This window comes from Mytilus californianus, unplaced genomic scaffold, assembly GCF_021869535.1.
Source record: "Mytilus californianus isolate M0D057914Y unplaced genomic scaffold, xbMytCali1.0.p SCAF_1, whole genome shotgun sequence".
NCBI lineage: Eukaryota > Metazoa > Mollusca > Bivalvia > Mytilida > Mytilidae > Mytilus > Mytilus californianus.
Genome location: NW_026262581.1, coordinates 133,227,227 through 133,243,008, shown reverse-complemented (window position 1 = coordinate 133,243,008; position 15,782 = coordinate 133,227,227). Strand labels below are relative to the sequence as shown.

General features: G+C 32.1%; 1 protein-coding gene across 1 annotated transcript in view; it reads right to left on the bottom strand.

Moving 5' to 3' along the window:
• Window positions 1–9,151: 9,151 nt before the first annotated feature.
• Window positions 9,152–15,782, bottom strand: part of LOC127735061 (nucleolar protein 4-like) — a 65,208-nt gene continuing 58,577 nt past the window's right edge. The window contains exons 6-10 of the mRNA XM_052245159.1: window positions 14,801–14,938; window positions 14,076–14,279; window positions 13,099–13,218; window positions 11,992–12,388; window positions 9,152–11,271 (exon numbers count right to left, since the gene is read on the bottom strand). Coding sequence (XP_052101119.1) covers window positions 11,111–11,271; window positions 11,992–12,388; window positions 13,099–13,218; window positions 14,076–14,279; window positions 14,801–14,938 — 1,020 coding nt within the window. The 3' untranslated portion in view covers window positions 9,152–11,110. The remainder of the gene's footprint in view (window positions 11,272–11,991; window positions 12,389–13,098; window positions 13,219–14,075; window positions 14,280–14,800; window positions 14,939–15,782) is intronic.

The following is a 15,782-nucleotide window of genomic DNA, read 5'->3' as shown; positions in this document are numbered from 1 at the left end:
CTTTTGTTTTCATTATAAATATTCAATGTCACAATTTATATACCTTATTATGAACTATTGAAGATATAGGCGGCGGAACCACAGCACTTTAGTACAGGATTTGGATAAAAAAAAATTATTGCACTGAATATTTAATTTTTCATTGTTTAATCACATACTGAACACTATTGTGCTTGTCTTGCCTTGTTTTGGATTAGTTTGTGAACTCTGTTGCAATCATTTATTTTACTATCTATGCTAAAAAAAAACAACGTTTTTATGGATTGTGAAATAAGGGATTTTATTAGAGTTGATAAATTCACCCAAAATAAGTAAAGACAAACAAAGTAGTGTTAACTATGCAAAAAACTCGAGATACAAACTGTTGTGCATAAAGTCTACAAGAAGCTTAATAATAAAAATTGAGGGGATAAAAAACTGCAATATTTATTTCGTGTTTTTATGAATACAAAAAAATATCCTTAAATATGCCTTTCAGTATCTGCTTACCCTTCCGAAGCACCTGAGATCACCTCCGGTTTTGATGGAGTCTTGTTTTCTGTGTAGTGTTTTGTAGACTGTTTGTTGACAATGGTGTTGTGGCTTTCTTTGTTGACAATGGTGTTGTGGCTTTCTTTGTTGACAATGGTGTTGTGGCTTTCTTTGTTGGCAATGGTGATGTGGCTTTCTTTGTTGACAATGGTGTTGTGGCTTTCTTTGTTGACAATGGTGTTGTGGCTTTCTTTGTTGACAATGGTGTTGTGGCTTTCTTTGTTGACAATGGTGTTGTGGCTTTTTTATTGCTACCTTGGTATCTTCTGTCTATTATTAGAATCAGCGTAATTTACCATTGTCTACTTGTGTAAAATAACTGTTATTAGAAACAAACTAAAGATATGAAAATGCCTTTTTGATAACTTAACAGGAACTACAAATTATAAAGCACGCATCACCAATGATGATTGACAAGGTTAGTGTTGGTATAGAAGGGAATGCGTATGGTATTTCTTTCATATTTAAGATAGTTTATTCATTTTAATTCTAACTCTTAATTTTACTAGAGTTCTCATTTTTATATAAAAAATGTCCTGAAATAGATATTCATATCATTTTGGAATATTTTAGTTCTCACAGTAAATAAGATGTGTACTTTCCAAATACAAAGAAAATAATAAAGATAACCGTTTTGTTATTTAAACCCCACAACTCCAGATTTAGTCCTCCTTTATAAAATGTGTCGAATACCGTTACGTGTTGATTTGTTGATTGGCAAACGGAAGATGAACATGTCTTACTACAATTTAATAGATTTGTCCCAAAACGAGAAATATTGTAAAATGAAATTTATTTTATATTTAAAATACAGCGTAACATTAACACTACTGAAAAATATCTCTATTGGTAAACAATTGCTATGCATTATTACTTGAGTTCCTCTTTCCAGGAATAGTTTATTAATATGATATATTAGTATGTAACTTTTAATTATATCATATCTGCTGTAAGGTTATTATATATGCAATAGGTCTTAACAATTTACTGTTTATTAGTGTCTGGCAATAAAATAGTTGTATTTGTATTTGTATAATTTCTGTTTGCTAGACAAAATACATTACACGAATAACATGTCTATAAAACATTTATCATCGAAACGGTGTTTCGATTGTACTATATCATTGTGAATATGTTCCATTTCTTAGAGCCATTTGTCCGTCCTCCATGGTTCTCCAATATGATAAATTATCTGAATTTTATATGTCGTGAGCAACATAATAAGAGCCACTATTGTATCAGGCTGCTTACTCTTCTGGAAAACATTTAATTTTAGTGTAATCAGTATGATTGTTTTTTGCTGCATTTGTTTAATTTTCAGTGTTTTATTTTGTTTAAATGTTTGTGAAGTTTTAACAGTAACTATATTGTGTATGCCTTGTCCTGATAAAATGGTTTTGTTTTTCATATATAAACTTTAAGACCTTTCAAAAGTTTTCATAACTTTTGCTTTTACAGTAATAATATTAAAGATACATTTATAGAAAACAAATCGAATTAATAAAGTCTTGTGTTAGACTTTTATAAGTATTTTTATATCCGCATTTCAATTGTTCAAAAGCATATTCTGTAATTTAATAATATGAGTATTTCATTGTACAGTTTATTCATGATAATACGTGTGTGCTATCATATGTAAGTTACTACAGTGTAGTGTATAAAGAATTGTATTAGAGCAAGTTGAAATCTCCCCTGAATGTCCATTTTCATAACCGTATTTTTTTCTCAGTTGTATACATTTGTTTATGTTTACTTTTCCGCCCATTATCAATATAGTTATGTAAATTTGTTATGTAAGATAGTCAATTCGTCTTGATGAGATCGTTTTGCCTTTTTACTATAGAGTTTGCTCCTACTAATATATTTCACTCCACATCAATGCAATTAATTAATTTATCAATATGTTTACTTTATGTATATAGCACAAAACTATACTCCACTATGAACATTCTGTTTGCAAACAACAATTTTTAATCCGCAAATCATTCTTACCGGAGTATTTGAATTATTAGATTAATAAAACTCTGTCGGTTAACCAAACAGAACATTCTCTATCTAAATACTTAATAATGAAGAAAACGCTTAATTCATATCAATGAACAGAACATAAATGAGATTGTTACAGTTTTTAACAGTAATAAAAAGAATTGACCAAAAGGAAATAAGGATTTAGCACTTTCATTGTATAATGTGACCACAACTGCAAAACCTGTAAAAAAATATAAGTATGATGCCCTTGAAGCAATTACGCCTAAAACTATACACATACGCGTCAAAATTATAAAGTGTTTAATTTATATTTGATATTTATATAAAAGATGGGCGAAAGATACAAAAGGGACATTCAAACTCATAAGTGGAAAATAAACTGAAATGCCATGGCGAAAAAAGAAAAAATACCAACAGACAAACAACAGTACACAAAACACAACATAGAAAACTTAAGACTGAGCAACACGAACTCCACCATAATATATAAATGTAAATTAGTGCTTGTCTTATATCTCTGACAAATCACTACACAGAATGATAGATGTCATAATGATTGTTCTTAATAAAAACTTTTTTCAAAACGCATATGATGTGATTCCCGTGCACACAGCATCTGCTTCAAATTATTGTCATCAGATATGCGCGACACTGGAGTGCCAAAAATTATTTTGATTATCGGAGAGATCGAAAAAAAGGGTAATTTGAACAACTAATACCATATAAGTCAAATTACCGGACTAAGTTGCAACCTAAGATGTAGCACAATTACCTGATTGCTAATTTAGAGACTTAGTCGCATTTAAGATTTTATAACAAGCAGCAACAATATAAGACGACGTCATACAAAGGTATAATATAAACAATTTCAAAGAATGAACATTAAACAACATACAAACAAATATCAAATAATAATACAATCAATATACCATTATTTTTAGGATATGCCACTCAACTATATTTCGTGGCATTAAAGAGATTCTGTTCAACCCTATTCCGACTAAAATTCATATTAGATAGAGACGGATCTTTAATGTTTATGGAATGAACTTAATCACACTCGTACTCATAAATTGAAAATAAAACATTATAAATTTGGTGCGTCAGTAGTGCTTTTATCTTCATCAGGAACGCTCAAAACCCCAAGAACTGAAATCTAAGGATGTATATATTGTTGAATACGCAAGCAGCTTTACGACCAAACTGGACCTTAACAGATTAGCCAAATTTATCTAAGGGCAACACTAAATGGCATTATAAATCCTTTTGGGATGCCGACAATCTAATTTTCTCAGATTTCGCTGATTTTATTAGAGATTTGACGAGACAGCGATCTACGACAAATCTGAATTTTAAAAAGATTGAGATGCTGATGGCCAGTTTAGTTCTGTCCCCAAATGAAACCAATCAGTTATCAAGACTTGTATAAAGGTAACTTACTGGTAAAATTCAAGCAACCTGTTTGTTCTAAAAGTGAGTTAAAATGTATTATCAGGGAATTCGGCGTTTGCTCAATCATAGTCCAGATACTAGAAAGAGTCCTACAAAACAAAACTTCTTAAATCATCAGGATGAAGTTTATGGCAATCTTTTTAGAAATTACTTTTCTATGATATGAGGCAAAATTTGTTCACAAAGTTACAACATTGAAAGTATTCTGTATGAATTTAGTACTATTATTGACTTTCGAAGCCCAAATTTTCTGTCGCATTAATTTTTCACATGGCAGGTAAGAAAATGGTGAAAGCACAAAAGCATAGATTTAACTGATAATTGCAAAAAGATTTACTTATCTTTGTTCGGTCTTTTTTTATTGAAACGATTTTCCAAAACGTACCATATTCTCTCAGCCTTATTAATCCATAATGTGAATAATACCAGTGCTATATTAAATGAATATCTAGGGGTTAACGATGGTTGGGACTTTGTATTACAACAGTCATTATACAGAAAATTAAAGGAATTGCAATCAAGATTCTTGAAAGGATTTGAACAATTAATATTCTGTATTTCTATTTTTATGTTTTATCTGCTGCAAATTACAAATGGATTTAAAGTTTCCTTGATTATTATACTTTGATTCTGTCAAATACTTTGCTACATTTGAAAATTTTCAATTATTTCTTAAAACTTATATCAATATTTATTCTTTACAAACCTCAGCAAAGAAAACAGGCTTATAATTTGGTACTCTAGAGGCGCGCATCGTTTACATTAGACTCATCAGTAAACCTCAGTCAAAAAAAAACAGGCTTATAATTTGGTACGCTAGAGGCGTGCATTGTTTACATTAGACTCATCAGTAAACCTCAGCAAAGAAACCAGGTTTATAATTTGGTACGCTAGATGCGCGCATCGTTTACATTAGACTCATCTCATCAGTAAACCTCAGCAAAGAAACCAGGCTTATAATTTGGTACGCTAGAGGCGCGCATCGTTTACATAAGACTCATCAGTAAACCTCAGCAAAGAAACCAGGTTTATAATTTTGTACACTAGAGGCGCACATCGTTTATATTAGACTCATCAGTAAACCTCAGTAAGGAAACCAGGCTTATAATTTGGTACGCTAGAGGCGCGCATCGTTTATATTAGACTCATCAGTAAACCTCAGCAAAGAAACCAGATTTATGATTTGGTACGCTAGAGGCGCAGTGTTAACATAAGACTCATCAGTAAACCTCGGCAAAGAAATCAGGCTTATAATTTGGTACGCTAGAGGCGCGCATCGTTTACATAACACTCATCAGTAAACCTCAGCAAAGAAACCAGGCTTATAATTTAGTACACTAGAGACGCGCATCGTTTACATAAGAATCATCAGTAAACCTCAGCAAAGAAACCAGGTTTATAATTTGGTACGCTAGAGGCGCGCATCGTTTACATTAGACTCATCAGTAAACCTCAGCAAAGAAACTAGGCTTATAATTTAGTACACTAGAGACGCGCATCGTTTACATAAAAAACATCGGTAAACCTCAGCAAAGAAACCAGGTTTATAATTTGGTACGCTAGAGGCGCGCATCGTTTACATTAGACTCATCAGTAAACCTCAGCAAAGAAACTAGGCTTTTACTTTGGTACGCTAGAGGCGCGCATCGTTTACATAAGACTCATCAGTAAACCTCAGCAAAGAAACCAGGCTTATACTTTGGTACGCTAGAGGCGCGCATCGTTTACATAAGACTCATCAGTAAACCTCGGCAAAGAAACCATGCTTATAATTTGGTACGCTAGAGGCGCGCATCGTTTACATAAGACTCATCAGTAAACCTCAGCAAAGAAATCAGGCTTATACTTTGGTACGCTAGAGGCGCGCATCGTTTACATAAGACTCATCAGTGGCGCTAGAATCAAAACAGTTGGAAGGGGAACATTAATACAAAGTTGAAGAGCATTATAAACTAAAGTCAAAAAGTTGTGCTATTCCTTGGAGATAAAACAAGAGGCTCTCAAGAGCCTGAATCGTTCAACTGTAATTTTTTGCTTAAATCTTTCATCAATGATTATTTTTGCTTTTCGATATATATTAGTGAGTGGCTTAAAAATGCCATTTAAATGTTCTTTGTATCTGTCATATTTTCTTCAAAGGCAAAAAAAATGCATTTTACCCCTATGTTCCATTTAAGCCATAGTGGCTATGTTTCTTGACGAACAAGGAAATAAAATACAAAATTTATACAAGATACTCTAAAACTCATTCAGCCCAAGTTTGGCTGAAATTGATTCAGCAGTTTCAAAGGAGAAGATATTTTAAAGTAAGCAAACTAGATTAGATGAAGAAATTGTGAAAATTATCTTTAAAGGACAATAACTCCTTAAGGGGTCAATTGACAATTTTGGTCATATGAAACTTATTTGTAGATCTTACTTTGCTGAAAATTTTTGCTGTTTACAGCTTATCTTTATCTATAATAATATTCAAGATAATAACTTATTTGAAGATCTTTCTTTGCTGAACATTTTTGCTGTTTACAGTTTATCTTTATCTATAATAATATTCAAGATAAATAACCAAAAACTGCAAAATTTCCTTAAAATTACCAATTTAGTGGCAGCAACCCAACAATGGGTTGTTAGATTCATCTGAAAATTTCAGGGCTAATAGAACTTGACCTAATGAACATTTTTACCCCGTCAGATTTGCTCTAAATGCTTTGGTTTTTGAGATATAAACCAAAAACTGCATTTTACCCCTATGTTCTATTTTTAGAAAAAGAAAACAAAACACAAACTTTAATCTAGATACCCTAAGGATCATTCAGCTTAAATTTGGTTGGAATTGGTTCAGTAGTTTCAGAGGAGAAAATGTTTGAAATAGTTTACACCGGACAGACGACGACGACGGACGCCAAGTGATGGCAAAAGCTCACTGGTGAGCTAAAAAACCTATAGTTTGAACATTTCAATGATATTTCATGTGAACACAGAAGTGCTTTCTATTAGATTGGCCACCTTCGGGAACGAAACGTCAACCAACAGCAGCATCGACCCAGCGGTTCATTAAACTCATAAAATATTCTAGATTTATGCTTTGCTACACCAAACGCACGTTTCGACTACATCAGACTTGTAAGTTGCGCTCGAATCAAAATAGTTGGAAGGACAAATAAATTGCAATGTGCTAAACGAGTTTTTCATGGAAAAAAAAATCAATCACGTTATCATTAAAACTTAGAAATTATTGAGTCTGTAATCTGGAATGAATTTGTAAATTGCAATGTGCTATACGAGTTTTTCATGGAAAAAAATCAATCACGTTATCATTAAAACTTAGAAATTAGTGAGTCTGTAATCTGGAATGAATTTGTATCCTACCAAAGAACTCTGTTTTAAAAAATTTGGAGCAAAATATAAACACCAATAATAGTAATGGTGAATTGGAAATTCTAAAAAAGATAACAGACAAATAATTTGGTACGCCAGACGCGTGTTCTTCTACTCAAGACTAATGAATAGATTCCTGTTATAAACATTTCGCAAGGGGAGGATTGCGCGCTTGCGTACATGTTTAACCCCGCGACATTCTGTGGGCCTGACCCAAATCAGGAGCCTATCATTGAATGGTTGGTTGTCATTGGTAGCTGTCTTTCATATTTATTTTTTCGCGTGAATTGTTTTTACATTTGTCACTTCGGGGCCTTTTTTGGCCAATCATACCATGTAGGTAATGCTGCTCATTGTTAAAGGGCATACGGTGACATACAATTGATTATTATCTTCGTCACGTGGTCTCAGGTGGATAGCTGTATCATTAACATCATACAAAATCGTCTTATTTTTAAATCGAAAGCTAAATCAAATTTTAAGTTGAAGAGTATTGAAAACCAAAAACTCGATTCTTGATTAAATGATGCCTCATAAAAATTTATGCCTTTTTAGAGTCAAACAAAATGTTTTTAAGTGTGCTAGAAAGTTTTTGAGGGGTGATGTAGGTGAACCAGTAACGTATCGTTTTGTGAAGTGAAGGAATTCAGCACAAACGAAGCTAGTTTTAACAGTCTTCAATCAATGGAATGTACAATATTTTCATTTGTCACTTACGACTTTCACGTTGTAAATAAACACGCAAGTAGAATGTTACTAACTACAGGCTCCAGAGTACAGAACTTGTCGTTGGTTGTCGTCTGCAATAACGGGTTTTCTTTGACACACTGATGCACAAAGACTAATATTCCCCACAATTTGTAGTGTAGCCCGTCACTTACTACAGGCTCCAGAGTACAAGAATTAGCATTGGTTGTCGTCTGCAATAACTGCTTTTTTTGGCTTGGCAGACTCGTACACAGTGACAAATATGCACCACGAACTAGCTACCCTGCTCCCCGAATGCCGACACCACATCGATCTCTAATTTATTTTTTTAAAAGCATTTACATTTGTAATTTTAGCAGCAGTTATTTCCCTTTGATTTCAAATCAACATGCCATCGTTTTTATATAAACGATGGTCTATATGTTTTATAAAATTATCATTTCTTAGAGGCAGCTTTCCAAAAAAAATGTATACAGGTTTTCCTACTGTTTTTTATTCTTTTGTCTTCATATATATAATATATATATATATATGTGTATTATGCGATAATTTGCTTTCGCTTTCTGATTGACTGTTTAAGAAGTGTAGTTTTATACGTACGTTTCCATCTTGCCTTAATGGTCGAACCCTTCTGGCAAAAATAGTCGAATTACCATAAAACAACTTCGATCGATATTGATTCAACATACGTCTAAATACAAACCATACATATAATGCATGCTTGGTAACATAATGTTTGGATTTCGGTTCTTTTCCTTTTAACGTTGGTCCAGAATGATTTTAAATTGTAACACAATAATATTTATTTTTTGGGCAAAGTTTTCAATAACAGGTGCACAATGAGCATTGCATTTAAAATTTGAACTGTATCTTGGTGCAATAAAAATGAGTATTCACTCTAGACTCTGATCCTTCACTTTAATCTCAATCCCTTTCTAAGAAATTTATCTATTCTTTTGTCTTCTTTATGCGGAATCGTCTAACTTTCAACAAAAGATTATTGTGCAGAACTAACTAGTTTTGCTTCCATGTTTTGTTTTTTGCAAATGTACTGTTTAAGTTATGCAGAAACTGCTACTTTGTAAGGAAAACACTATTTTTCCAGTATTATTCCTCAATTTTAATATTTCTTTTCACAAGACAAAATACATTACATGAATATAAATATTGAATATCCACCTAATTTTAATCTATTGCACTTTTGAGATCAAAAATACATAAAAATAAAAACAGTCATATAGTATAGTAAATAATACTGAAAACAACAGAAATAAATAAATAACAAAACAAAACAAAGGAATGTCTAATAAATAAACACAAGAAATATCTACAAATTATGAACACAACTGAGGCAGATTAGTAAAATGATTGCCTTTTAATTTAAAAGTAAAAGTAATTTTCAAATTCATAATGATAATACAGTACAGCATTTTCCAGTAAAATTTAATTTCAATGCAAATAGTTTATCTCATTTCTGAGAATGTAAGCATCCCACGTTATATAAATTATAAAAAATCATCTGTTGTGATTTCTTTGAGTAACATGAGAAGTATAAGACTCGTCTTACTCCTATTATCTTAATCAATAATTGCACAAACGTCCTCTTATAATATAAAAACTTTTTTTGATTCAACTCATACATTAAAATTTTGAAGAATTTTACTTTTTCGTGTGAAAGACTTAAGTAAAGTCTCTTAATATATGTTTTAGAGCATATTTCAAATGGTACAATTATTAGCATATATTTTGTACTTCAATATCATAACAGTATTTCTTTTTTACAAATAATTATAATAATATTATTGTACTATGTTAGTTAGTAAATACTATTGTAGTATATAAAGAGCAGCAAATGAGCAGGAAGGGCACAAGAAAATGTCCTAACCAAAACAAGTACTTGTCTTAACAGGATATGGTTGGCATTTTCACTTTTATTCTTTATTTTCACTCCAGTGCTATGCCATTTATAAATTATGTGCCATTGAAGTTGTTTATTTTTACATATGCTTACATAATGTAGCAATAAAATACTTTACTTTAAAGCAAAACCACACAAAATCATATAGTATAGTACTTCAAATGCATTAATTAAAAATAACATGTGAAGAACGTTTTATTTGTTAGTACACCAAAAAGAACACTCATTATCTTTTCCAAAAACAATAACGAAAGTACTTCAGGCAATTGAAGATTAAAGTACAGAAAATATTGAAGGTTTTAACAAGTTTACAACAAAATAAATAAGAAATGACTAAAATGTTAAGAGAATCTAGCACTTTCCTGGGATAATGTGACCACAACTGCAAATTCATACAAATATCAAACATTAAAAATACAAAAATAGCTCTGTAATTGTAAAATATAATATCAATGGAAACACAGACAAGTAAGCCCACAACTATACACATGTTAATATATAAATGTAAAATTTGACTAGTTATTCAATATCCCTGCAAGATCACAGAACAATGAGCTAGAGCATGAAATATGCACCATATATGTTATGAAAATCAGCCCAAAAAATAATCTGTAATAATTTATCCCGGTATAGTTATATAAAACACAATTACATGTTTGAAGTTTAAAAAAAAATGGATTGTCATGAACTAAAATATTTATAGTGACAAAGCATGAACCTTGAAAATATGCAGGTATGAATTTTCTTTGAAAACAAATATCCAATAAAAATTTAATCATATTACAACAATATTTTCAGGACATCCCATTCATATATTTAAATTTAGTTAGAGACAATAAAGGATTCTCTCTATCTTAGACAAAATAGAACATCGAGATAACTCTGACTCATACAAAACAACAATCTATTATATATGACCCACGTTTATGACATGAATAAGTTCAAAACATGATTCGAAAAATTGTGACAAGTTCTACATATTGGGGCCTTTCACCAAGTTAATAAAAAAAACATCCTGCACATGGTTGACTATCATATAGTAAATAGTAGTTTTAAACAAAATTCATGCTATAAATAATCAAGTAATTACATTATATTTAAATGAATTTCACAAGTTTAGTTGTACATAATCTACTGTCAGTTTTGCTGCAGAAGTAATTGTTCAAGTTCGTCTGCTGATCGATAAAGAAAGGCGGCAGATTCACGATATCCTGCAATGAGCTGCTTAATAGTTGTTATCTCAGTAGAACTTAGCTGGTTCTTTGCGGAGTTTTTCTTCAAGCTTAAATCGGTTGGTCCTGAATAAGTAAACAAACAAATTGAACTTACTAAAGATATTCCAATCATGTTTATGTAAACCTCAAATTCAGGAGAATCCATCATGTAATGCCTATTCCATAGATAATAAAAACTCAATTTTATGTTTAGAACTTCTTAGAAGACTATTTAAGATATATATGCAGAAGTATTGTTAACCTTAATTTAATCCACGACAGAATGGTCTTCCTACCAAAATATAATAGGTACAAACTGTTGTATACAGTATGTGCGCCTATTGATTTCTACAGACTGCATACAGTAATGATTTTTTTATGTTTTTCGTTTTTCAAAATGGTATTTGCTTTATGATTTTCGTTTTTAAGCCCAATTCACGTCGACAAATATATTTAGATCAAACTCTCAGTTACATTAATCATTTGCTTTATCCATGACCTCTTTTGTGAATCATTACACCATAATGCATCGACTAGGGAACCCGATTTTAGTTCGTGCATGCATCCATATCACGCTTTCAAAAGGCCTCTTTGCTTTCGATTGTTCAGTGAGTAATATTGTACACGTATTCATTATATACAAAACTATGAAGTCATTTTCATTAAGAAATGTGAATACTCATTTGACCTCGTTTATCTCATATATAACTGTGCCTTTATATTATGTTTTGTGTTATATCCGTTACATATAACTTCATACCCGTTTTAAAGAAGTATTGAAACAATCATCTTATCATCACCTACCATTTTGTACAGAGTTCTGTGTAATAGAACTATGTGACAACACTGTTGGATGATGATGGGCTGGATGCTGATAGGTTGGCGGAAAACCGGGACGGAAAAGTCCGTTTCCGTTCGGGAAAAATGGCGAATGAAACTCTGGAGGAGGCCTAAAGGCGGGTGGCGGAGGCTGGTGTCGTAGGAAATCACTGTTACTCTGTGAATGCCTTTCAGCCTGAGGAGTTGCTGAGGGCTGTGGTGCTGGTGAAGACCGACTGTGAGCGACCTGGACAGCAGGTGGTGCTGGTGGTGGTGGTGGTGTCGTCTGCTTCTGTGATGAAGGCGTTGATAGTGGTGTAGATGTTTGTGACTGACTTTGGTTAGTGGTGGATGATTCCTTTGCTGCGTTCATTACCGATGCCTTCAAGTTTAAAAAAAAGTATTCCAAAAATATTACCCAAAAACACTCGAAAAATCTGTAATAAAATTTATCTAAACGACTGTAAAAGTGCAATGCAATCTACAATTTCTTTTAAAAAAATTAATTTAAAGTCACATGAAACCATTTTATGGTAAATTATAATGTTAAGAAATTTTTCAACCAATGCATACTCATATTCTTAACTTAAGTCTTCTTTGCACGTTTTTTTATCCATTAAGTATAATGAACAAAAAAGCAATAAAAAAAACATATCATAGATTTTCCCTTCGCACTTGAGGGGTGATTGATATTGCAGAATTTCTAACGAGAGGGGTCGTGTAAGGTCAATACATTCGGGAAAGCTGTCGTTGATTGGAGTAAGGGAAGACACTCATTCAAAAGCAGTAAATTATCATCTACAGATTTCGATAACATTTAAAAACACGTATATGTACACATGTTTTATAAAATAAATAATTTCCATGCATTTATATAAAACATATTTATCTTTTTTTGTCAAATTTGAAGGATAATATGACTTAACTCGGGCAAGACATTAAATAATGATAGCTTTAGGAAAATCGTTTGAATTTTAAAGACGATTTATAATAATAATAAATATAAACACACAAAACATTAAATAAAGATAGCTTTAGGAAAATCATATTCGTGCCTTAAAAAATAAATGCAACACATTTCCGAATTCTTACCGGAAGTGGTTCAAGTCCCATGCGCATTCTCTTGGCATTATTACTCTCGTTTTCACATGCACTACTAAGAAGACCTTCTGCTGCTGCTGAAGTCAGGTGGGGAGGTGTTGGTCTAAGCTGCTGCAAAAGGTGTAAGAATAAACAAATCAGCTTTTCACAGTTACGCCAATGCATTGATATTTATATTTTTTTCATGTTATCATGGAAGTGCTAATTAAACATGATATCACAGATTGTTTAATATTCTGGAACAGTTGTACTTCACACTACTGTAGTTTACACAACTATATCGGGTGTTTAATTTTATGGAAATAAAAAAAAATAATTTCACGGTTATGTTTCAAGTCATCTTATTCTATATGAAGATATTTTATTTAACTACTATATATTTACTGTCGCTATTTTGGTGGGACGAGTTATTAAACGAAATTATTTCAACTGTCATGTAATTGGTATTATATTTAAAAATTACCAGATCCTCGAATCTTAAATAGAGCGAAACTTATTTAAATTTATTTACAGGTTTGACAACTTTATTAAAAGATACAAATCCCTGATTTAATTATAATGGTGTATAGATCCAGATATTTGGCATCAAGTCTAGTGAGGCGAAAAGACGTATGCTTGTATTTTTATTTTTATGCCCCCGCCGTCACCGGAGGGGGCATTAAGTGTTACCCTTGTCCGTATGAACGTCCATCCGTCTGTCCGTACGTACGTCCCGAATTTGGTTTCCGTTCTCTAACTTTAGTTTGCCTCAACAAAATGTTGTGAAACTTATTACCACAAAACACAGATCAAGTTCGAATTTGGGTGGCGTCACTTTTACCGTTCTTGAGTTATGCCCCTTTATAACATTAAATGCAAGTGGGGCATCATCTGTGTCACATGGACATTTTATTCATTTATTTTTCTTCAATTCTTTAAAGGTGGATGCCCCTAATTAATCATAAAACCTTTCAGTGTAACAAACGTACCGGTTCCCAACCATTTTGCTCTTTTGTTCTTCTCATTCGTCTACAGGACTTGAGGTAAGTTCTGATCCTCTTTCGTGATCTCTCGTGAAATTCCGGAAACTGACGATCGCATGCTTCTAGAATTGCTTGAACTTTATCTTTAGGTTGTTTTGATATGGGTACTATTCTGTCCAAGTTTTCATCGACAAATAATCGAACAAACATCTGTAATTAAGCAATATTATTTTCATGAGATAATAGGATTACAAAGAAATGCTTTTGAATTCATTTGCTTCAACAAATTAAAAAAGAAAAAAAAAGACAGAACTAAAATGTGAAAGTTAGAGGTGATACACAATGACATTGTCATCGCCTCATAAACATAAACACACAAAACAAATAACAAACAAGGTACACAAACAGAAGTCCCCGCATATTACATTTGACATATATAAAACATGCATTTAAGAGCAATGATTACAAATATCTTTATCTATGAAGTAAGGCTGAATAATTGGCGTTTGTATGAAAGAAATAGAAGAAATGTATTCACTACTGTATATATAACGAATTTTAAGAAAATAAAACTACATACAAAAATATACTGCATATATTTCCAAGAAATACAATAAACAAAGTTTCCAATTTGTGAAAAACCCACAGAAAAGCAAAACACTTTACAAATGGACAATAGCACATTACAAAGTCAGTTCTTCAATGTCGTTTAAAGATTCCCTTTTCCTTACATTAAAAGCTTTCAGTCTCTCGGGGTCAATTTCTTTCCCAACTGGAATTTTTTCGTCATCATCGTCGTCATTGTCATCGTCATCATCTTTGCCGTCTTGATCATCGCCCATTTCTACCTCACTAGTCTTGGTTGAACTCTGAAATCATATTTACATTATAATTTAAGTAAAGAAGAGGATTTTTTTCCATTCATAAATAAACTAGCTCGCTAAAACAAATGAAGAACGTTAAAGATACAAGTGCCATGCATCTAAAGCCTTAACTATAAAAAGAAATCTGTGTCTATTACGAAATTAATTACAGGTATTCACTATAAAGGAAAATTGAAATTATATTTTTTATATTGTTTAACTTACTGCTAGAACTCACAATGAAACTGAAACTGAATGAACTAGTATTATTTTCTTTTTATTGAACTAGGACAGTGTTAAATTTACAAGGAAAACTGAATTAATAATAGGTAAAATCTCTATAAAAAAACTAAAATAAGGTAGTATGGATGTTTTCCATCATCTTGGATCACAATAGGAACATCCAGTTACTCTACCAATTGAGAAGCAAATCGCGTACACAGTGGAGGTTCCGTCCCAAGGTGTTATGGTTATTATACAAAGTCCTGCGTGTAGACCATAATTGTTGACGTTTGTGGAAAGTGTCATAGTTGGAGCACGTTAAAGATCCCTTCTGTAGATTTGGAAATTTGGGCAAAATTTGATTCCATGTTGAACTTGGGAGGGTGTTATTTACACCCGTTTAATTCACCCGTTAGATTGCACGAATTCTTGCTTCATAAGACATAAAAGCATTTATACTTAAACGTTAGTGGGTGGATGTTAAGCATCATCAAGATTACATTGGTATATTTAACCAACCCCTATCGTAGATATGGTAAAAATCAAATACTGCTCAGGATACGATCCAAGATGGTGACATCAATTTTGTTCATTGCATCCTCTTATTACTATAAATGGATGATTAAGA